Below are 24,060 nucleotides of genomic sequence, written 5' to 3' on the forward strand. Positions count from 1 at the left end.
TAGTTAGTTTGAGGTTTCAAAGAAACACTGTAAAATGAACATTTATATATTTGCTTCATCATTCTTGTCCTCAGAAAGCTCACTGCCTAGAGCAGAGCTATACAATAGGGTAGCCACTAGTTCCTGTACCTATTGAGTACTTGAAATGTGGCTAGTGATGTGCTGTCAGTGTAAAATACACATTGATTTTGAAAACTTCATATAGAAAATGTAATATATCTCATTAATAATTTTATATTGAGTGTATATTGAAATAATATTTTGGCTATATTGGGATAGATAAAATATAGCATTAAGATTAATTTCACCTTTTTTCACTTTTTAAATGTAGCTAATAGCAAATTTTAAATTGCATATGTGGCTTACATTGAATTTTTATTGGACATCACTGATCGAGAGACAGTAGGTATGGGTATACTTACAATGATTTTCATAATTTAAAAGAATGAAATTAAATAAACTACAGTTATATCCTCCCTTATCTCCTTGTTTCGTCTTATGAAAATAAAGTTTGATGGATAATGTAATCTAATTGTACTCCATTGTAATAGGTTGTCTCCTCTCTGATTTTTCTATTTAACTATTTATAAGAGAATGCAGTTCCTTTATTATGCCCTTAACATTTTCATATAAGTTGAAGGCAATAGGATTCTTGCCTTTTAGCATATTAGCATTTCAGAACTGTTGTGAATACAGAAGGGAGTTAGTTTAGAAATCCAAGTTTCTGATTCTGCTTTATTCTATAAATATATTTTAATAGAAGTTCTCTAGCTGAATATAAAATTTGCTTCAGCATTTCCCCCCCATGTTTTCTTCATTCCCTAAAAAAGCAGTTTCGTCTTCCTTAGTTCTCTTTGGGTACAGTTGAGGTTCAGCCTCATCTTTTAGTTCTGTCTTATCGCAATAGCCTGAATGTTTTGAATAATTTATATCTTAACTCTTATTCTTCAAAAGCCAAACAATTAAATTATTCTCAATGCTTTTTTTTATCTTGACTTTTGTTGCATATTTTAGGAAAATTATATCACAAATGACATTGGAATATCGGCTTGGAAAGAGCGGGCTTTTCTCTCTCACGGTGCCTTATTAGCAAAGAGCTGCCAAGCTGCAATGGAATTAGCAAACCATGATGCTGAAGTTCAGGATATGGCGTTTCAGTATGGGAAGCACATGGCCATGAGTCATAAGGTATTTTCACGCCCTTTCTCTTTTGCAGTACTTAAATAGCTAAAATGTTATATAAGAAATCTTTCGCCAGTTAATAAGCTGCTTTTATATCTCAAAAAATGTTTATTGTGTGCTTAAAATCCATCAGTCATAGACGATGATTGTTATATAAACTATATGATTGATGAGTACTGTGTAATTTTGATGGAAAGCTACAGCTTACTTTAATCATATTTGTGATGTTTATCTTTTCTTACTACTTGAAAGGGTTCTTGAAAGAACTCTTGCAGTTTTTAAATAACTTGTAATGTTACCATTCACAGAGGGAAGAATATTTGCATTTTTGTTACAGTTTCCTTATAGTTCCTTATGTAAAACAAATTGTGGAAAGTTAATGAAATTTAGAAATATACTGAGTAAATTTGAAAGCTTTAATTCTAAAAACCGATTCTTTTAAATGAGCATAATGAAATATAAAATGTTCCGAGATAAGCTGTTATCTTGGTGCCTCTGTGTATATGTAATTTTAAAACTACATTTAGTATGTATTTCTTAGGTGTTACTTAAATAGGTCATAAGAGGGGGGAAATATATACTTATATATGTAATATCTCCAGATGATTTTTAAACATGTTTTATTAAATCTTAGATTAGTTTACTAAGCAATTATATTAATTAAATCTTTTTCTAAATTCTTAACTTGAACTTAAAATAAAATATAGGCTGCTACCAAATAAGAAAAAGGAATATGTACAGGAAAAAAAATATTTTAAAATTTTTTAAAGATTATCGTTAATCGTATGAACTATTCTTTGGCTTATTAAAGTACATCTAAAAACTGCATTCCTTGAGCTGCTTTTTTTCATTATATTACTCAATGCTTTCTGTGTGTGACTAAAACATACTGATGTATATGCATTTCACTGATTTAACTCTTTTGACTACTTCTAGATAAATTCTGATCTCCAGCCTTTTATTAAAGAAAAGACCAGTGACTCCACGACTTTTAATCTAAACTCAGCTCCAGTAGTCTTACATCAGGAGTTTCTTGGAAGAGATTTGTGGATTAAGCAGATCGGAGAGGTAAAATGAAATTACTCCTATTTTAGATACCAGTAGTATTAGTTGTTTTGAGGAAAAAATTCATATTTTATGTTGACCCAAGACATCGGCCATATAGATCAGCCATGTAAGAGCTTATTCATATAACAGGTAAAATTCTTACTTTATAATCTATATTTTTAAGAGGTAAAATGTTAGCTAAAAGTTAGAAACTGCAATACTGTTTTCTTATTATCTGAGTTCGTAGAATACTGCATCACAAAACTAGTGCCTGTGGTGAATGCTAATTAACTCAGATGATTTTTTTTTCCTAAAGGCTTTCAAAAATTGGGCTATGGTAATAGCACCACCCTTTAACTGACGGCAATTTCCCATCTGTAGACTCTAGCACAAGCTGCAGAATTCCAGGAGCTCCGTCTGTTAGCTCATTGGGTTATTTTAAAACAAACTTGGACTCAGAAACCTCAAGTTCTAAAGCATTATCAAAGGAAAAAAAACCATAGTTAAGTGGGAGGGGTAAAGGGGCTTAAATTGGGTTCATTTCCCAGTTTCCTGTGGGGAGAGAAGTTGTAGAAGACAAGAGGGAATTTTTTTGGTTTCTTTTAATCCAGAAATTCTGGTACAAAAATTCTTGCCCTTTTACACAAAGCTTCATGGAATTTGTTTAACTTCATGCTTCTAATAGATTGGGTTAATCTGAGACTCGACATGGGGAAACAGGCACAGCTGAGGGTACGGGTAGAGCCACCACACTTAGAGCAGAGAGAACCTAGGTGATGTCTACGTTCAGAAGATAAGATTTCCCTCTCCGACCCCTCCTCTCAAAATGTTGGCGGCCAGCTTAAAATATCTCGTATTCACAGGTAGAAAACGAAAAGATTCTTTTCTGGGGAGACTGTCAGCCCCAGGTGAGACGACCTGCAGATGTGGCTGTTTTGAGGCTCTCCTAGTAAACATGCCATGTCTTTGACCAGCCCTCCTAAAATGAAGTCTACCAGTTGACAAGCCTCAGAGTGTCTAAGTGTACAGAATATCCAACTGAAGTAGATTAGGTCATAGAGGATTACTGGCCATTTGAGAAAAGCCTATGCCATAAAAGAAGGAGTCAAAAGCAAACTGATAAGTGGGAACTTAGAGGAAATAGTGATAGTGCAAGAAAATATATTTTCAGAAGCACTCTAATCAGTATATTCAGTGAATTAAGATATTAAATTCATGAAATAAGAACAGGTGGTATATAAAAAGGGACAATCTAAGAATAAGATATCAGCTGTATAAAATATAAAAGTATGAAAGAGGATTTTTTAAATGAAAAGAATGGAAAATATAAATGAGAAAATCTCCCAGAAATTTGAATGAAAAGACAATAGAAAATAGAAGAGAAAGAATAAGAAAATTAGAGGACCAATGCAAAAGATCCTATATTTACTATGAATCCCAGAAAGAGAAAACTGAAAATGGAGGTGAGAAAATTAACAATGAATTTTTTAAAAGAAAAACTCTAATTGAAGGACCTCAGTCTCCAAATTGAAATGATACTCTAAACAATGAATTTAAAAAGACCTACATCAAATCACTCACATCATTATCAATTTTGAAACAGTGAGGATAAAGAAAAGATCCTAATATTTTCAGAAAGAAAAAGAAAACCCTACTTGCAAAGGATCAAGAATCAGAATGGCCTTAGTAGTGACACTGAAAGCTTCCAGACAATAGAGTTTACTTCAACATTCAAAATTGTTTCCAACGTAGAATTTTATGCCAGTCATATTATCAAGCGCGATGTTAAATAAAGGCAATTTAAAAGAGAGAAATATGTTCTCAAAAAACTTACCTTCCAAGCATCTTCTTTCAGGGAGCATTTGATGTATTCTGTCAAGGCAGGAGAATAACTAAGAAAGAGAAAGGGATAGAATTTAGGAACTAGGAATTCCTAAGAAAATATGAAAGGAAGAATAACAAATAACAATAAGAGCACTTACAATGTTCCAAGCAACTAAAAAGAGGGACAGGACAGACAGGGTAGGTTGTTTTGTTAGAAGTCTTATATTGTTTGACTTTTTAAATACTATACATATATTTGGTTTTATTTTAAAACATTTAGTTTAAAAATTTATATACTTTTTTATAGAAATTACTTTTTTATAGTAATTTCACTTCTAATGATCTATCCCAAGAAAAATATCAGAAATGTAGGTAAAGATTTCCATATTAAAATATGTAGTAAAATATTAATTCTAAAAGGAAGAAAATGAAAATTGGTCAATTTAAACATAGAAAAAGATTAAATGAAATATCATACAATGAAATATCACACAACTACTGAATATTGTATTACTAGGGAGTATTTGTGTGTTTTTCGACAGCTGAACTGAAAATATATATACAGATGGTGTTAGTAGCTCTAATTGGGTTACATTAGAATACATTGCAGATTTACATTTTGGTCGAAAAGATCCAACTAAATATGTTCAATGAAAGCTACCAACTCTCCCTTGGCTATTCACATATATACGTATACATGTAAGAGTAGCACAGATAAGAATTTTAAAGAAGCTTCACCAAAAATGGGCATATTTAACTCTTAGTTTCTTTGCAAGCATACAATGTTCTAAATGTAGACAACATGAGAGTCCAGGATTTCCTAAACAGCTGGTGAAATAGTCCCAAATCATTATCCCCAACTTGATTTACATTCAAAGGGATATCCAAATAGCCTCTGCTTGGCCACTGACTTGAGGCCCTTCTCATCTACATGTCTAAGCCATGAACAGGGTCACTGATGAAGGGAAGATGAATTTCTCTGAAGCAAATAAGAAACGTTAGATTCCACCATGCAGGGGGAAGCATCCTTCAGGTTAAAGACTCCTAACTTGAGTTTATTTTAATCTTCTATATTGTAATATTCATGTTTACGTAAGGCTCTGTAAGATAATGATCTTGCTCTGTGAATGAGTTAGGGGACACAATTTGCATAACACTCGAGAGGGACAGTCTATCCTAAACCTCAAAGAGGTCGCTTATTAATCTCGAAAGTAGTTCTTTCTAGTGCTTTTTCCAATTTTTTGTGATGTTTACCTCCTCTGCATTTTTGCACTTCTTTCCTCCCCCATTGTAAGATCCTTAAGGATAATAGTGAGTCCACCTTTGAACTACCCATAATACCTGGCATAGTGACTTACTTGGAGTAGTAACCCTATTAATATTTGTCAAAAAGTATGTATGGTGTCATCTACGCAGGGTGAGCTATTTGGCAGCAGCCCTGTTTTGTTAAATAGAAAGAGTCGAATCGGTATAGTAGAAATGGCCCATAGAGAACCAAGATTTGGAAAACCTGGATTCTAGTTTGGGCTCTGCTAGCATCTGTATAACATTAATCACGTTCTTTCACATCCTCTTTATTATTTCCTGTAAAGTGATGCCATTTCAACTAGATCATTTCTAAGGTCCTTTTCAGCTCTCAGATAAATCTAAGAAATAGGTCTCTTAGGCAAAAGATGCATCACAAGAAAAATATATATCTCTATTAGAAGCTTAATACTAGTTTTGACATTGAGAAATAGAAAAGTCTTGCTCCCAATGATAGAAGTCACCTATGATTTCTTATTATCACATGTGAAATTACCTCTCTGCTCTGCCCAGAAAGGTCTGTGTCCCATCTACCCTTTTGATTTCCTATTTGGGGAAAGTGAGAATTAATGACTAGACAAGGAAGGGAGGAGGAGCTGACACACCCTTAGTGCCCGTTCAACATCCTTGTGAAGCCAGGAAGAAGAGCACTTCTGGAATTTTTCATATCAGGCCCTTCTACCGCCTCCGCAACTCCCCTTTTCCCCCTAAAATCTTGAGGTTAGATCGCCCTCTTCCATCACACCCGTAAGCACACATGTGCGCGTGCACGCGCGCGCACACACACACACACACACACACACACACACACACAAACACAGCACATACCCTTTCACCAGCGGCAGTTTAGAGCAGCGAGCCAGACCTGAAACAGCTGAAAAATATTTGTTGAGCAATGTCTCCATACTAAATTCTACAGATTCCTCCCCATCTTAATTTTAAATTTAAATTTGTAACTGGTGAAACATAATAATCAGGTAAGAACATGGATAGTGAATGGGTAATTCGCCCTAGAGAAGTGAAGTCGTTACTCAGTTATCATTTTGATTCCTAATAAAAGGAAGTAGAATCTTTCAGAGAACCACAGAGCTCTGACTCTCTCAGGGAGTCCAGGGACTACTGCAGGTCTTTATTTTTAATGATCCTAAGTCACCTGAAGAAATAAGAATTATGATTATATTTTCTTGGTTATTTCTGAAAGTACTGAAATGTCACTTAGACTTGTGACATTCTGACACTGTCATAACGAGCCATAAAATACCTTAAGTACACTGCACATTACCAATGCTAAGCTATAATTCACCTGTTCCTAGATACCCTGCTATTCTTATTCAAAAAGTGAAACAAAGATTGTTAGGCAACCCTGGTGTGCATGAACATAACACTTGTATGTTTGTAAACAGAAGAGGAAATGCACATTCAGAGAGTCCTCATAAATGCCACATTATATTCTAATTACTTAAGGTATTTCGAGTTGTTTCAAAAGGAAGAATATTGACAACATCCTCTACCACAGTGTGGGCATTTGAAAGGACTATGTGTGAAACCACAAAGACTGTGAAGTGGTTCTAGATATCACCTAAATTAAAATTGTTCTTAAGCTTAGTTTTCTCTTTCACTTAAGGAAACAAAGTACTTCACTACAGGAGATATGGCAAATTGCCTACAGGTTGTCTGCGGCCTCATAAAGAGGGGATAAGAGAAATGCACTAATATAAGGAATACTGTAATTGAGGCCACTTGGGGAGCTCAGAGGAAAGAGTTCATACCCAGTTGGGAAAGTGAAGGGCTTGCGAAGTAGGTACTGAGATAGTCCTTGAAGAAGAAGATCTTGACAATGAAGATGGAAATGAAGGGCTTCCTAAGCAACGGAAGCCACGAAGGGATGCAGACGGGCAAGTGTCTAGTGTATTCAAAGGGAAAAAGTGTTATCATTTGGATGGAATATGGAAAACACGGGGCAGTATAGGGACAGACGAAGAATTGATCTGAAATAGTACATAATGACTATATGTAAAGACTTTGGCCCAAACAAAAACATGAACATGAATGTTCATATCAGCAATAGTTACGATAGTTAAAAAATGGAAACAACCCAATGTCCATTCAAATGATAAATTGTTAAACAAAATATTGTATATCCATACAATTGTATATTATTTGGCCATAGAAAGGAATGAAGTACTGATACGTGCTGCAAGATGACAAAAATGTTCTGGAACTAGATAATGCTGATGGTTGCTCAACATTGTGAATACTAAATGCCACTGAATTATACTTTTAAAATGGTTAAAATTATTAATTTTATTACATGAGTTTTTACCTCAATTTTTTAAAAAGCCTTTGGGATGTTTGCATGTGGAAAACGAACTTGATTCAGAAGTCATGGAGCAGACATTGAAAGTTTTTGAGCCAAGTAATGTCGAAGTCTGAAATATGTTTTAAGGAGGCTACCTTACATAAGATGAAAGGTACAAGAGATAGTAGAGAGAAGATCAGTAGGAGGTTTGGAGGAATTTGTTAGTAAGTGCAGGAGAAAAGTCCCAGTCACAGTGTTGGCAATAAGAATAGGAGGGTAAAGAGGTTTGGTGTTAGACTAATTGCAGAGGGAAATTGTATAGGAACTAAAGACTGATACGATAGGGAGAAGCTAGCAGATATGCATTGAGGAGAGGCCATCAGAGGCCAAAACCAGGATTTTGAACTTGGATGACAAGTAGAATTGTACCATTAATAGAAATAGGATAAGAAAAAAAATGGAGTAGATGATAGAGTCTCTGTTCATCCCTCTGGTAACTAAATCAAAGTTGTGACAGAAACAAGGAGCAGCAGCAAGGAAAAATTGCCTGAGATGAACAAGCCATACAACTAGGGAGAAATCCAAGAAAGCACCCTGCAACAGCAGAAGGTAGGACAGGGCAAGGACGCAGGGCTGCCCGGTCTGGAGCGGCTAAATGAGACGGAGGCAGCGACAGTGGCAGACGCCTCTAAAGGGGCCGCGTCCATGAGCTGATTTTTGCGGTGACGGACCTGCTCACTCAGAGCACCAGTGCTGATTCAGCTGTGCATAGGGGGCACCAGGGACTTACAAGGAGACAGTCAGACTGAGGGCCGAGGTGAGACTCGCTATGTACAGAAGTGCCGGCGGTATCCATTGTTCCCTGTTTAGCCCTTCCCACTACCATTGTGTGGACACAGCGCTGCCATTGCTGTGAGGTCATCAGACTGGATAAAAGGTCACTCAGCCAGAGGATTCCCTGAAACCCTGCCTCCCCCAACTCAGGCCCCACCCAAGCCACATCCAGGTGTAACGTCAGTGAGTCAGGTGCTCCTTGCTGAGACTCACTAGAGGAGGCAGCTGGCCTTGGTTTCTGGTGTGGCCTTTTGAGGATCGCATGCTGAATCTTAACAGGTGGCTCCAGAGGTGTAGAGGCTTGGGCTAAATTTGGCCTGCAGCTGAACTACTCTCAGGATTGTGCCACTGGACAGACACCTACTTCACAAATCCACACTAATAAGACTGGGAGACTTAGGAGCTTTGGTTAGTACATAGAAACAGACACGGAAAGGCAGCCAAAATGAGAAGACAAAGAAGCAGAAGCCGTATGAGAGAACAGAACAGAGATCCAGATATAATGGAGCCAAGTAATCTAACAGATGCAGAGTTCAAAACACTGGTTATAAAGATGCTCAATGAACTTTTGGGAAGTATAGAGAACTCCAACAAAGAGATAAAAAACATAAAAATGGAAATGGAAATTATAAAAGGGAACCAGTCTGAAAACATCTGGAGATGTTTTCAGAGAACACATCTGAGACGAGATGTATATTAAATGAATTGAACAAAGGAATAAACAAAGTGAATAAAGAAAAGGATCAAATACTTTATCTAAAGGACCGTAAAGCCAAGGACACGCAATCAGAACGGCAAGAGATAAGATGCCAAGACTATAAAAATAATTTAAGGAGCATATGAGACACTATTGAGAGTCCAAATATTCATCTGATCAGTGTAACTGAAGAAAATCAAGATGTTGAACAGCTGTTTGAAGAAATAATGATGGAAAACTTTCCTAACCTGGTGAAGGAAATGGACAAAAAATGCCGGGAAGCTCAGAGAATTCCAAACATTAGGGATCCAAAGAGGCCCACACCAAGACACATCATAATTAAAATGCCAAAGGTTAAATACAAAGAAAGAATATTAAAAGCAGCAAGAGAAAAACAGTTAATTACTTATAAGGGAACACCCATAATACTGGCAGCTATTTCTCAAAAGAAACTATACAGAACAGAAGGGCTTGGCAAAAAAATATTTCACAGGATGAAGACCCAAGATTTATAACCAAGGATACTTTATCCAGCAAAGCTACCATTTAGAGTTGAAGGACAGATAAAGAGCTTCCCAGACAAAAATAAGCTAAAGGAATTTATCACCACCAAGCCAGTATTACAGGAAATGTTGGAGGGACTTCTTTAAGAAGAAAAAAAACATGTATCAAAAACAAGAATAAAGAATGTTAACAACTACATTCATATCAATAAGTACCTTAAATGGAAAAGAATTGAGCGCTCCAACCAAAAGATAGAGTGGCTGAAAAAAGGATAAGAAAACAAGACCCCTACATATGAAAAGGAAGGGGATGGAAAGAGATATTGCTTTCATGGACCTAGAAGGTATTTAAGTCAGACAGCGAAAGATAAACACTATATGATTTCACTTATATGAGGAATCTAAAAAATATAAAGAAACTAATCAAAAACAGACTCACAAATATAGTGGACAATTTGGTGATGGACAGAGGGGAGAGGGGTTTGAGGGCCTGGGAGAATGGGGTGAAGGGTTAAAGAAGTACAAATTAGTAGTTGATGGATGGTCACAGGAATGGGGAGCACGGCATAGAGAATGCAGTTAGTATTAATATGTTGGCTAGGCGGAGGGTCAGGGGAGGGAGGGAGCAACTGTGGGGTGATTTTATGAACTATTTAGATATCTAACCAATGTACTGTATACTTGAAGCTAATTAAAATTTTTTAAAAAATAGAAATAGGAAAGTGAAGTGGAAAAACGTGTAATTTAAGTTTGGTGAGCTCGAGGTACACCATCAAGTTTGGTGGCTATCACTTTGAGACCTGGCCACTGGAGGAAACAACTCAGTTCCACTATCAGCCTGATTTTCTTGCTCATGGCCTTGCTATGATCTGGGTAGATTTTTTTTTTCCTTGGTCAAACTGTGCAACTTTAAACTTCGTGTCTCTTCCAGATTTCAAGAGAGCATAGCAAAAAAAATGGTTTGCAAAGGGATAGCAATACTTTTGAACAGAGAGAGATTTACTATGTAGATAATACAAGCCCCTCCTCTTGTTTCAATTAGGCATCACAGCCTTCTGCACCTGTCTGTTGCTTCCTCTTTTCACAGTGAACCAAAGGAAGGGAATACGAGGAAGTTAATTCCGTGGACAGTCACATTTGCCTCCAAAGATTAGCTTTCTCAGATGATAGAGATGGCAAAATGAGGTACCCAAGCAGTCCAGCTCTGAATGATGTTGACTTTCTTGGAGATGCCTTTTCTGCCTTCTTATTAGCAGGCAAGAATGGTGAAAATAGCAAAGAAGAGACCTGCCTTCATATTCTGATACCTTTCCAGCTCTGTAACTGGAGAGCCTGACAATATAAGGCTGCTTCTTCTATCAAACCAAAACTCAACTGGCTGTTTCAATTGCTGAGCTAGCAGATCTAGTAGATTTCTGATTTGTGACCTTTTTAAACCCACACGCATTATACCCAAACCATTCTGGGATGAGGATGGAGGTATCTTTCCTTCCTCTGTCCCCCAGCAAACCTCTTCTTTATATGTAAACTCCACCTCTTATTACCAATGCAAATGTAGAGAGTTTATTTTCAGTAAGACCTATTTTTTTCTAAAAGAACTAATCATTTTCTGCCAGTGCTGAACTACCTTTAAAATGTCATTTTTGCAGCTACCAATGTAATCTTTTATTCAAACAAGGATCATTAATGATAATCGGTTAAGACAATTGCATGAATGATTAACAGGAACCAAATATTCACATGGACTCAAACACCTTACTTACTTATTAAATACAGTGAACAAACTTAGTTTCACCAATAATGAGACAAACTGGTATTGTGTGACTCCTGATGTAATAGGGAAGTATACAGTATCATCTATATAGCTGTCTTGCCAAAATGTTTTAATTTAAATCTAATCATGAGAAAACAATCAGACATCCAGAATTGGGGACATTCTGCAGAGCAGAGCCCTGGCCTCTTAAAAAATGCCAGTATTATGAAAGACAGAAAAAGTGGTGGTATGGGGACTCTTGTAGATTAGTAGAGATTAGAAAGCCATGACATCTAATGGTAACGTATGATTTTTAATTTGATCTTGGAATAAAAACAGCTCAAAGGACACTATTGGTTGAACTTAGAAAATTTGAATGTGGATTTTATCTTAAATATTATAGTAAATATTACACTTGTTGGATGTGATCATGGGTTTGTGGTTATGTAGGAGAACACCGTTCTGTTTTTTGGAGATAAATGCTCAAAGGATCAAGGATCATGATGTCTACAACTTATTCTCAAATAGCCAATGATCATGTAGAGAGAAGGCAACATATTAGCAATTGGTTAATCTAGGCGGAGGGTAAATGGATGTTTATTATGTTCTTTCAACTAAATAGTTTGAGGGAAAAGGTAGTTTTCCTTGAAGGTTTAAAAAAAGAATTTTTTAAAAAATGACTGTTATTCCAAAATATAGCTGATAGCATTTGGGAAGAATAACATGATAAGTAGAGATGATCAGTTTCTGACAATTTCTGGACTCCTTGTTGTAGAATATTAGTTTTCTGCTTTTAGAAAAAGGTTTCCCCACACCCAGCTTTCAAGTACAGATAACAGTAGTTGGAAATTGGAAACAGTTCATTTATGTCATCCAATCCTTCTTTGTTACCTGACTTATAAAAAAGCATTTGTTTCTTAAAGTAAAAGACCACATTGTATATCCATTACTTACCAACAGGGTACTCTATCTGCCTTTGGTCTGCAGAGACTGGCATATAAACCTTTGGAATTAATCCCTCTGTGCATCCTCTCAGAGTGCTCGCTTTTTTTCTTTTTTCTTTTTTGCTTTTATATGGAATATTGTTTTACAGTACTCACTGCTGCTGTCTGAGGAGGCCTCCAATGTCATGAGCACTGGCACACTATCTTGTCTACTTCACTTTTTTTTAAGATAAAACAAGGTTCAAACCACACATTCTCTGTGAACTGCTAAAGGCTGAGAAAAATTACTTTCTTTTCTCATGACCTGGATTGACAAGAAGTACACCTACAGGAGGAGGCAAAAAGATGAGTGAATCCCTTTTAAAGACCCCAGTAATGAAGCCCTCAGGGAATTGCTGTGTATGGCAGAATTTGCAGTGGCTTCTGGAGATGAACAGTGTGGCAGGAAGAGGTTCAGGAGTGCTGGCTGTTGAAATACACTCTGCATTTATTTTATATAGGCCTATTTTGGGCCCCAGTGAGAAAGTTATTTTAATAAAATCTTGCTCTGCCAGAAATATACATAAGTGGCAGATGTCATAAAAAGAGGGGAAAGTTACAGCACTCCATTCTCCTTGAGACTTAAGGAGTTTATAAAGTTGTTCTCTTTTAGCCTTTGAAATAGACACTGATGCATACAGAAGCACAAATCGAAAAGGACACTAGACATATGCTAGACCAGTGATCCTCAAAGGAATCAGACTCTCAGGGCTAGGGTACAGAGGACCTGCGTTTTTAACAAGCTGCCCAAATGATTCTGGTACAGCCAGCCCAGCGTTTGGGAACACCTGGTCTGGCCCAGTACTCCTATTTTACAGATGAGAAGGTGAAGGCCCACATAAAAAATCGTTTAATTTAAAATATATGAGATATTAACCTATTATGGAATAGAAACCATATTTTCTTTTTCCCAGCATATCTATTTTCCCAGGAAGTCACAGTGCCTCTTGGAGTTGTCGCAGTTAAGATCTTAGCCACTTGCTTTCCTCCATAGACAAGGCCTATTTAACACCTGAGGCTTTGAGGTGTGCATCTTGAGGTCTCCTGACTTCTATTCTGGACTCTCTGCCCTTCAACATACTGCTTTCGAGGTTGAGACACTTAATTACACTAAACCGCTACATCTGTGAGAAGGCTACTAAATCATTCTTCTCCATTCTATCCTTTTGTTGTTTGATTTTCATGAATTCTTTGAATTTGTTTTCTATAGATTACTTTCCTTAGTCTACTTATGAATAAAATCTGGGTAATAAAGTAAAAATATGGTATTGTTCAATATGGGTAAAAATTATTTTTAAGGCACCAGCTAATGGCTCCACATTTACTACATACTGACTCTGAACCTAAACACAGCTTTCCTAGAACCAGGAGAGAGTAAACTTTGCTTTATAAGTTTCCTGGATAGACAGTATATAACCAACACGTATAAAGAAGAAGCATTCATTTATCTATTAATTCAGATATTCTTGACCAATTTTCTATATACTAGTGCTAATCTAGACATGGAATACAGTTGTGAGCAGGAGAAAATTTCCCTGCTCTCATGGAGCTTAAGTTATAGAGGGAGATTGTATGTGAAGCCTATCTAAAACAAGACTGTGTGACCCCTAGAATATAAACTCCATGAAGACAGAGATTTTTATCTGTTCTGTTCATGGCTGTGTCTCCGGTGCCTAAACAGTGCCTGACACATAGTAACTGCACAGTGGATAATTATTTAGTGAATGGGCAACCATCAAGTAAATAGAAACTGTGGCCCCTCCCAAATTAACTATTTTACAAAAAGAAATAGAATAGGTAATGTTTAATGAGAAATATTATTTATGTATAAGAGTAAATTGTTTGCATCTATTTCTAATTTGCTACATTTTTGTAAGCTCTAAAAGGTTTTTAGAGCTTACAAAAAAATTTATATCAGAGTGTATACTTTAGGTGTGTGGTATGACATATGTCGATATTAACCAAAATAGCAGCTGCAAAAATATATGTTATACAGTATACCTATAAAAACTTAAATATTTATATTTGTTTTATAAAATAAACGATACTTTTATTTACAAGCTAAAGCAGTCAAGGATGAAATGGTCTCAGAATTAGAATGTTTGTCATGATAAAATAAAAAGGACATTCAGGCGAGCTGTGTATCAGTAGTTATAGTCTGTTCAGGTTATGATGGCTGTAGTAATCATGCTGTCATTTTATGTAGGCTTTTCATCTCTCAGCTTTCAAAACATTTAAGAGCTGATGTTGAACAGATACGGATTACATAAATGGTGTTTCTCTGTCATCCTCCCCAGCAAAGTATAACTCTACGGGTGAAAGGGTGGTGGCCAAGCTAGGAAAATAAAAAATGAGAGAGTTTGAAATAGCTCATGATTAATTAAGCACAAGTACTTAAAAATATTAGAAGTCTCTAAGATGATTAGTTTATAAGCAAACTATGTGATGGGAAAAATCGTTTTATAAAAATTTGTAATAGGACTACTCTGTATTTCCTTATCTCTAAACGGCATTACATTCTCTCTTACTACCTGAAAAAAACTGCTATTGAATTTTTTTTTTTCACGAGACAAACTGGGAAGTGGCTCAATCCATCCAAAAGCAAAAGTCTACCCTAAGTCATTGTAAATTATATAGTTTCTCCACACTTTACCTTGCAATCTTAAGATACAAAAGTTCCTCAACTTCCTATCTTAACAACAAATACCACTTTCAACACTTTTAACATGTCCTTTGTGTTAAACACTGAAAGACGAGAATGTTGAAAGACCTAGAATGAAGAGGAGCTATTAGAACAGAAACAAAATTGAAGGTGGGGAGGAGATGGCAGATGTTTAGAGGAATGAGTTCTTTGAAAATAGGAACAATTCTGTAGGGCTTTCAGTTTATGCATCACTTGAAAATTACTGTGCCTGAGAAATCCATAATAATCAGCAGGCGATGAGGAAAAGGATGAACAATTGAAAAAGTGGAAAACTTGTCACCACAGCATCAGCTTTGATGTCAGATATCTCTTAACCTTAAATGAACTCAGGAGACAGCTAGAAGTTTGAGAACTTAAAAATTAAGCATATTGTGAAATGTTGCTGCTGAAATTTTGGTCACAAGCTATGGATTATTCATAGGATCAAGGCCAGTTCACATTTGCATAATATCCAAGTGGGTAGCTAGGTCACGATTGCACTATACAGACATGCTCAAAGCTCTCTACCCCTCCTGCCGAAGTTACAGCAGGAGAGAGGGACTGTCATTATAGACAAAACTGCTTTATTTTGGGAAAAGATGTCCATAGGGAAACAGACAAACAAGTAAACATAAAATATCTGAACAAAGAGAAGAATACTCTTGGTTTTAAATTTTCTATAAGAACTGACTCATGTTTCTGTTAAGAACTGACTTAGTTTCTTCTCTAAAGAAAGTTCAAACTCTTCTTAGTTCACTGAAAATACTGCAAAAAATCTTCAAAGAGCAGATTGAAAACCCCAAATTCTTTTTTATAGTGCGTTGGTTGCCGAGGCCTTTGTTTCATTGCCAATGTCTAAGTCACAATTTTAACTTAGAGTTGTTTGCTATGATGTCAACAGCTGTATAGGAGCAGTGTCTTATTATGATACTTACGAGTTGCTTAGTATGAAAATAAGAAAAACAAAATTCAGAGATTTGGATAAATTTTTAAAATTTGGATAAATTTTTAAAGATTGTAAACAAGTAATAAGAGTCAGGACCACTGTTATAAACCTCTTCTTTTCTCTCATGAAAGTAATCCGCTCGTGTTTATTATCCGTATAGTGTCATTTTAGACTTGGGAACAAAATGGTCTCAAGACCAATCCTATACATAAGTTGAAGGGCTCTTGTTCTCTGAAGTGGCAGGAGAAGTTTTATTCCAAAGTCCACAAAAAACGAACTGACCTACCAGCAAAGATTAGTACATCAGTTGTCTCTATTATATTAAAATTTGATATATAACACTTCTGAGTATATGTGTTGATTTTAAATTGTTTTTTAATAACTAAATATTTTTTGAAATAAAATCTGGCTTCATACAGTATGTCTCCTTTATCGTTTCCTTCTATCCTCATTCCAGATAGGGGTAGGGAACAGATGTGGGGGTCTTTTTTGATATAATACAAAATAAAAATTATGCCAAAGAAAGTCAAAAAAATTGATCCCATATATTACTTACTAATTATACAGGAGGAAATATATCTCTACAGTAGAACTTTCTGATAGTCACCACCCTAACCAAGTGATCAAATTTATAGCATTACTAAGAGCCGTACAACCTGACATTTTGTGCCTCCTGTATTGATGCAATGTGAAGTACGTGATATTTCATATTAAGGTTCTTGCCAAAAATGTTTAACCTAAACCTAAGCATGCTTCTTCAGACCCAACTCTCAGTTTGCAAGCAAGACAGGAACAAGTTAAATGACATAATGAAGAAATAATATGACAAATCCCCAAAGAGAAACATTTTATAAGACAGCTACCCTAGTCTCTTCAAAAAGTCAATGATCTTTTTTTTATGAAAAAAGTTATGGTTTTTATTTTCATTTCATGAAAAATGAGGAGGGTCTGGTCTAGATTTCAGAGACGTAAAAACAAATTGCAATGTGTCATTCTTGATTAATTCTGGTTTGGGGAAAAAAGATATAAAGTGTATTCTTGGGACAATTGGAGAAATTTGAATACACATTTTATATTAGATGATATGGCATTATTGCTAGTTTTTTAATTTGTTAGTGGTCATGTGGTTATGTATGAGATGCTCTATGCTTATAAGATGCCTGCTAAAGCATGGAGAGTTGAAGAGTCCTGATGTCTTCTACGGTCCAATCTAGATAGAGTGTGTTTGTACTGTTCTTTCAACTTTTCAATATTTGAAAGTTTTATAAGTATACTATATGGTAAAGTATATATTTATATACTGTATATCTCTATAGTTCACTATAGATATATATGAGAGAAGAGAGGAGGAAAGATTTAACTTTTATTCTTTGAGAAGCAGAAGTTACGGAAGCACTAAATAATTTTTAAAGAACTAACAAATTAATTTTTCTCCTTTTCTATTTTAGGCTCAAGAGAAAGGAAGATTAGACTATGCTAAGGTAAGTAGATTTTATCTATACTAAACAGGTTTGTACATTTCAATTTGGTGTTTGGTTTTCGTTTGCATTTGAAAGATCAAAAGAGAACCATCCCTTTCAAAGCTGAGGAACTTCCCCTGTTAAGTAACAGGCATTAGCAGATAAAATAAGATTCATTCAATGATCAGTTTATTTATTGAGTTCCTCCTTCATTCCAGACATCATGTTAGGTGTTTGGAATACAACAGTGAACCAGATCCAGTCTTTCCTTTCAGGATATTTACAATCTAGTGAGAGAGATGGATAACTAATAAACAACTAAATGGATACATAATATAATGTCAAGTGGTGGTAAGTGCTATGAAGCAAAATAGCAAAATAAACAGGGTAAGATCACTAAGCATTGCTGGAAAGATGCCTTTGGCCAATAGATGGAAGACAGCTTTTAGTGCTGTCTATCAGACCAGACCTGGCGAGCACCATATAGGACCGGCTCAGGTTCCTAAAGGCAGTAGTTCTCACATCATCTGTGGAGCTTTTGAAAACACACATGCCTAGATTTCCACTGCATCAAACCCTCTTTCACCAAGATCAAAGTTTCCTGGTGGGAAGAGCAGGGCAGGCACAGAATGGAAGGGTTTAAAAAAAGGTGCCATGATAATTTGGCACACAGCCTTGGTTAAAAACTGCTGCAGAAGTTCAGATTTCAGTACACCAGTGAAGCCTATGAACCTACTTCAGTCACATTCTGTTTTCCCCTCAGGAACAAATGGAACGTTTTAGCAAACGTGGGATGCATACAGCTGGTTAGCTAAAGGAACATGTTAACCATCTGGTTCATGCAATAGTCAGAATATCCAGGGTGTGAGTACACCTGCACTCCAAAGATAGAGAAGAAGAAATATGACCCATAAGGGTTCTGCTTGCAGGGGAACAACTAAAACATAATGATTCCTTAGGGTGGACCCAGCACCCCATGCTCTCCTGGCAGCCCCAAGGTGCACACCCATGGCTCTCTTATCCTTGCTAGAAGTACAGTCCCTCCTTTTCACTGTTTCACAAGCTTTTGCCTCATTCAAGAAAATTTAGATAACAGAAGCACCTTTAAACTGAGAACTTCCATATCTGTCACTTTTGTCCTAGATGTCTACTTGAGTCTTATCAAATACCCAGATGTTGGCTGTGGACATATCCTCTTGAGTTTCGCACAAGCAAAGAAGCTCAATGCATCTTAAACTGAACTCAGCATCTTCCCCACATCTCTGGTCTCATTTCCTTTTAATGGACTTAATTTTTTAGAGAAGTTTTAGACTCACAGAAAAATTAAGCGAAAAGTATTGAGAGTTCCCACCTGACCGCACATATGCATAGCCTCCCCCACTATCAATATTCTGCACCAGAATGGTACATTTGTTACGATCAATGAACTTACACTGACACATCATTATCACCCAAAGTCCATAGTGTACATTAGGGTCCCCTTCTAGTGTTGCATCTCTGGTCCTTGTTACATGTTCGCTCTCCTATTGTTGGCACTGCCATCCTACCAGTCAACCATGTGAGAAAGTTAGAAGTCACCCTTGAGTGCTCCTGTTCTCTCACCCCTATGTTCCATGACCAAGTCATGCCAGTTTTATATCCTAAATTTTCTTGTATCCATCCTTTCTTCTTAATCTCTCTTTCATTGCTTGTGTTAAATTACTTCATGTGAACCACTGGAAAACATACTGACTGGTATCCCTGCCTGTCTTTTGTCCCTACAAATCCATTACTACTCGAATGTCAGTCTAAGCCACAAATCTGATGGTTTCATAGTCCAGCTTAAAACCCTTCATTAGCTCCAGGTTGTCTATAAGGCAGTTTCAAAGCTTGCTAGATTAGCATATAAAATACTGTGCGATCTTGCCCCCTAGAGGAACTCTTCACCTTCTCTTTCTACCCTGTGTTCTAGCAGCACCAAATTACAGGAAACGTACTGTTTCTGTTTTCCATGCCTTGACTCAGGCTAGCCCCTCTGTTTGGAACAGTTTTCCCCCTTTATGTGGCTCCCCCCGTCCCTCCTATAAGGCTTAATTAAGGATCATCATTTATTGGGAGTCCTCCTTGGCTCCCCAGGCTGGATCTGGTGCTTCCCTCCATTCTTTAATACACTGTAGACCTTTCAGTCTTTGCACTTGCTCTATTACGATGGTCCATTTTCGAGACAGATCATAGACTGTGAGCTCTTTGAGGGCAGTGTCAGTGTCTTATATGTCTTTGTATACTTGGTGCCTAACACAGTGCTTGGCACTTGGTAGATGGTGTGTGAGTATGTGAGCAAGCGAGCAAATGAGTGAGTGAGTGAGGCCATGAATAAGAAAACAGAAGACACATGAAAACTGCAAGAGAATATCTGGTGTGGAGTTTTTGATCTGAATCAGAGAGGGAAAGAAAGCTTTTGACACATGTCGTAGGTATCAGCAGGATTGAGAAGGTTGCTGAGGAAAGTTGTAATAAACCAGTTTGGAAATAAAGGTGACAATAGAAAGCTGACTTGTAAACTAAAAAGTAAGGGGAAAGACACGATTTTGCAATAGAGTGAGTGTTTATCATTGATGCTTATTTATGACTCCAAGAACTCCTTCAGGGTCTCTTATTACAGAAGCATATGACAATAGAAGAGGTTTGAAGAAAAGAAAAAAATATGGTGCTAGCTTTGCCATCAACTCACTGCAAAATCTAATGTCAGTCACTTAACTCTTTGGTCTTCCCTCCGTTTCTTTAGTATAAAATGAGCAGTTTAGAATAGTGCTGTTCTACAATTTAAGCCCATCCCAAATTTGAGAGGAGACATTCTTTGGTGGGGATAGAGGCAGCAATTTTATCTCGTATACTGTGGAGGTCCAAATTCATTCCTTTATCTACTCAACCATTATGTATTTGATATTTAGTATGCGTGAGGCGTTGTGCTGGTGCTGACTCCCACCATGAACAAGACTGATGCAGGCCCTGCCATCACACGCTTCCTTGACTCAGACCTCCCTATCTAAAGTAGCCACTCTCCCTTTGTTCTATTTTTTTCCTCTTAGCATTTATCGTAATCAAAAATCATTTTCATTTAGTTGTTTGTTTCTTTTTCCACTAGAATGTAAGAGCCCTAAAGACAGAGCCCTTAATGGCCATGTTTATGGTTGCATCATCTGTAGCCAGCACGTTGGAGTGCTTGATAAATGCGTGTGGATGAGTGCATTAGTGTTGTACTGGGAGAAGTGCAGGAGATTGCGAGATATCCAGAATTGAGAATTGTAGACTCAAATTAGCCTTTTTAAGAGTATATAGACCATACAAGACAGTCCATCCTAGTGTTCAGTAGCCCTAACTTTGCCTTCCCGAGTGCCCAATGACAATATTTCTCATTCCAGTAAACATAAACCCACTACCCTGGAATATGTGGTGATATTCTGATTTTTAAGGGCATAACTTGATCTAGGTGATTAATCCAGACCTATTATCCTTACACGGACCTAAACCCAAGTAACATGCAGAAGAAAGGTTATATTCATCTGTACAAAGTATCAAGGAGATGTCTGTAAGAGTCAATATTATCTCTTATGCAGTGTATCACAAGCCCTTAGTAGCATATATCATAGCCTCCTCATCTCTTGTTTTGTGTGGTCATAGTGCTCATGTTGACTAATGCAGGCATCATGCTTAGTGGCTTAGGACTTCCCTGGTGGCTTTATCTGTAAAACTACATTCGAAAAACTTAGCGGCCATTTCTAGAGACCATCGTGAAATTTGTTACTGGAAATTTCTCTGTTTCCAAATGGTGAATATTTACTCAAAAGCCAAATTTTACCTGAAAAATTAGGTTTCAAGAACAATAGAAAATTATTTTTGCCTTATGGTCTGTGGCTTTATTTGCCATCTCTCAGATTTTGTCAGTCTCAGTATGGCAAGGAAATAAGGGAAGAGGGCAGAAGAGGTGATCATTTCAGAATCAGTCTCAGCTGGATCTCGAGGGTGTCTGCCACATTCAGCAAAACAGTGGTCTGTACTCAAACACTCAGATAAGAAATTGAATTACTTTTTAATTGAGTTCCTGTTGTGATGGAGCCTGGATATGAATGCTTTTTACTACCGCACTGCCCTTCATCTTAAGATATCAAACTACTTGACAACTATTAATTCATTAAATCTCTCCCGCCTCTGTTAAGCTGGTTAACACAAACACAGGAGCACTCTACCCACTACTGAATCTCATCCACCTAGGGGCTGGGCAAGGAAACAACTGTAAGGCCATTCTACTCAGTAGCTTCTAAAATGGAAAAACAAGGAACATCTTACTTATCTCGTTAAAACTGCAAGAGAAGTTTTATTAGACAGAATATATTTACCAGAAGCGAATTGTGACCACAAAGCTGGTGCTAACAGTTTTGCTCCCTATACACAGTGCTATGGGGTCTTAATTACAGTGATTGGTCTGCAGCCCTGGGTGTGTCTCTCAGACTATTCCATGTTCCCTAAGCTCCAAGGTTAAGCACAACTGATTCAGTTCAGTGCTAGAGAAAAGAGTGCCACCTATTGAATTGTAGGAATTTGTGGGCATGTGTTGAGACTGGTGAAGAAGCTTCTCGGACCACATTCACGCTTGGTTTGCTATGGTAACTAATATATATATATATCTGAAAGAAAACGAATATGTTGACTACTCTCGCTTAGGAAAACATCTACACACGTCTGTGTATTTTCCCCAGCTGGAGCTGAGCGTATGCCTGTAGTTTAGCCTACTGCTACTCGAAATAAGCATGCTGCTAAAAGACTGAGGCAGATGGTATTTTTACCACTTCAGGCAAAACATGGCACCTATGATTCGGCTTTCTACAATTTTAATTTTTTAACACATTCAAAATGGCTTGCTTAAATTTTTTCCATCACAGAGATGCAGGCTTTTCCCCAATTTCTTTTTAATAATTGCTTCAGATACACAGGTATGAATAAATATCACTCGATTGAAACCAGACCCTTTCGGCACTGTAAGTGGGCCTCCTGCTCATTCTTTCACAAGTGCCTTAGACTGGTCCTTAAATGGGCTTTGACACAAAGACACTAAATGATTTACAGAAGCCGTCTATATATTCATCTCCAGTCTTTCTTATGCAATTCATATAATTTTCGCCATGACTCCGGACAGAAAGGAGAGTCATTCTTTCTGATGTCTTCTTATTGAAGTTCACTCTAAGCACAGAGAATTGCTCAAGACTTAAGCACTTGATAAAGAAAGATCTTCCAGGTGTTCATTCATTAGGCATCCAGTTTTAGTTAAATGTAAAAGATATTTTTTTAAAGGAGTGAGATTTTGACGTGCCCTCTCTCAGAATTCGTTCAGGGTCCCAGAGTGGCACATTCTTCTGGCTCCATCCTCCTGTGCCTCTCAGGCACAGTGTCTAGAGCCACTGTTCCCCTCTTCCCTCCACCCTCAGAAGGCCTTGCACATTTTGCTTTGTTATAAAATGCATTTGCATAGAGTACACATTAAAATTCTCTTCCCACCAGCAAACAGTGCTGTCCACAGACATTTGCATTTGTATGATCACATATCATCACTTCCCTTTAAGAAGAAAATGGAGTCTTCCCTCTCTTGCCATGGTTCTCCTTTCCAAGTGTTGCCCTTTTAGCCAGTTTTTCCCTTTTATTATACATAGATTGCATCAACCATTTTGCTGCATACAGAGTCCAAAATTCTACTTTTTTGAACCTCGAGTATAGAAAATTTTCTGTAAATATTATTGTCCTTTCTTTACTGACAAAGCCAAGCTCTTTTTTTTTTTTTTTCCTTTTTTTGGCAGACAGTTTTTGCTTGCTCGTTCTTTCCCATAACCCTAGCTAACTGGCTCTGAGAATTTTTCACATTGGCACATTTAGAGACCAGATGTTGCTGTGTTTTCTCCTCCCCATACCCCTTCCTTGGGTAGATGCTGCCTCTCCTATCCCGGGATTTTACGATAGCTCCCTTGATAAAATATCCCATACCGCATCACTCTATTCACGAAATTTCTTGTCTCCTCTGACCTCTTGAAGTTGTCTTAACATTTAGGATTTCTGTTTTAGTGATAATTATAGAGACTGTGGAGAAGCACTGATATTTCCCTCCCCCATCTTTTTCCATAAAGGACTTGTGGTCCAATTAGAGGAGATGTTTATAATAGATTTTGAAGAAAAAAATCCAAATCCAAATACCATCATGATATAGGTACAACTATGTAAAATTGTATATGCTTGATAAAGACTGGAGGATAACATGTAAAAATGTAAATAAGGGCATTAAGCTGACAACATTTAAGCATGTTCAAAATAAGAACTACATTGTGTGTGTGTGTGTGTGTGTGTGTGTGTGTGTGTGTGTGTGTTTAATTTTATCTTTTAAAAGTGTACTCTGATTTGAATTGGAATTTTTTCAGATTATGGACCTGAGCTACTGAGAATTGAAAAATACATTTTTAGCAGCATATTCAGAATTTAATTCTAGGCTTCTAAAGAATTGCTTTCTTCTATGACAATAGGC

At 36.9% G+C, this 24,060-nt stretch overlaps 1 protein-coding gene across 2 annotated transcripts in view; it reads left to right on the plus strand.

Annotated features, from left to right (window-relative positions):
* Positions 1–24,060, plus strand: part of PDSS2 (decaprenyl diphosphate synthase subunit 2) — a 211,833-nt gene that overhangs the window by 171,892 nt on the left and 15,881 nt on the right. For both annotated transcript variants that reach the window (XM_023530921.1, XM_011360692.2), the window contains 3 exons: positions 1,015–1,188; positions 2,119–2,250; positions 17,505–17,537. In XM_023530921.1, coding sequence (XP_023386689.1) covers positions 1,015–1,188; positions 2,119–2,250; positions 17,505–17,537 — 339 coding nt within the window. The remainder of the gene's footprint in view (positions 1–1,014; positions 1,189–2,118; positions 2,251–17,504; positions 17,538–24,060) is intronic.

This window comes from Pteropus vampyrus, unplaced genomic scaffold (assembly GCF_000151845.1).
Source record: "Pteropus vampyrus isolate Shadow unplaced genomic scaffold, Pvam_2.0 Scaffold58, whole genome shotgun sequence".
NCBI lineage: Eukaryota > Metazoa > Chordata > Mammalia > Chiroptera > Pteropodidae > Pteropus > Pteropus vampyrus.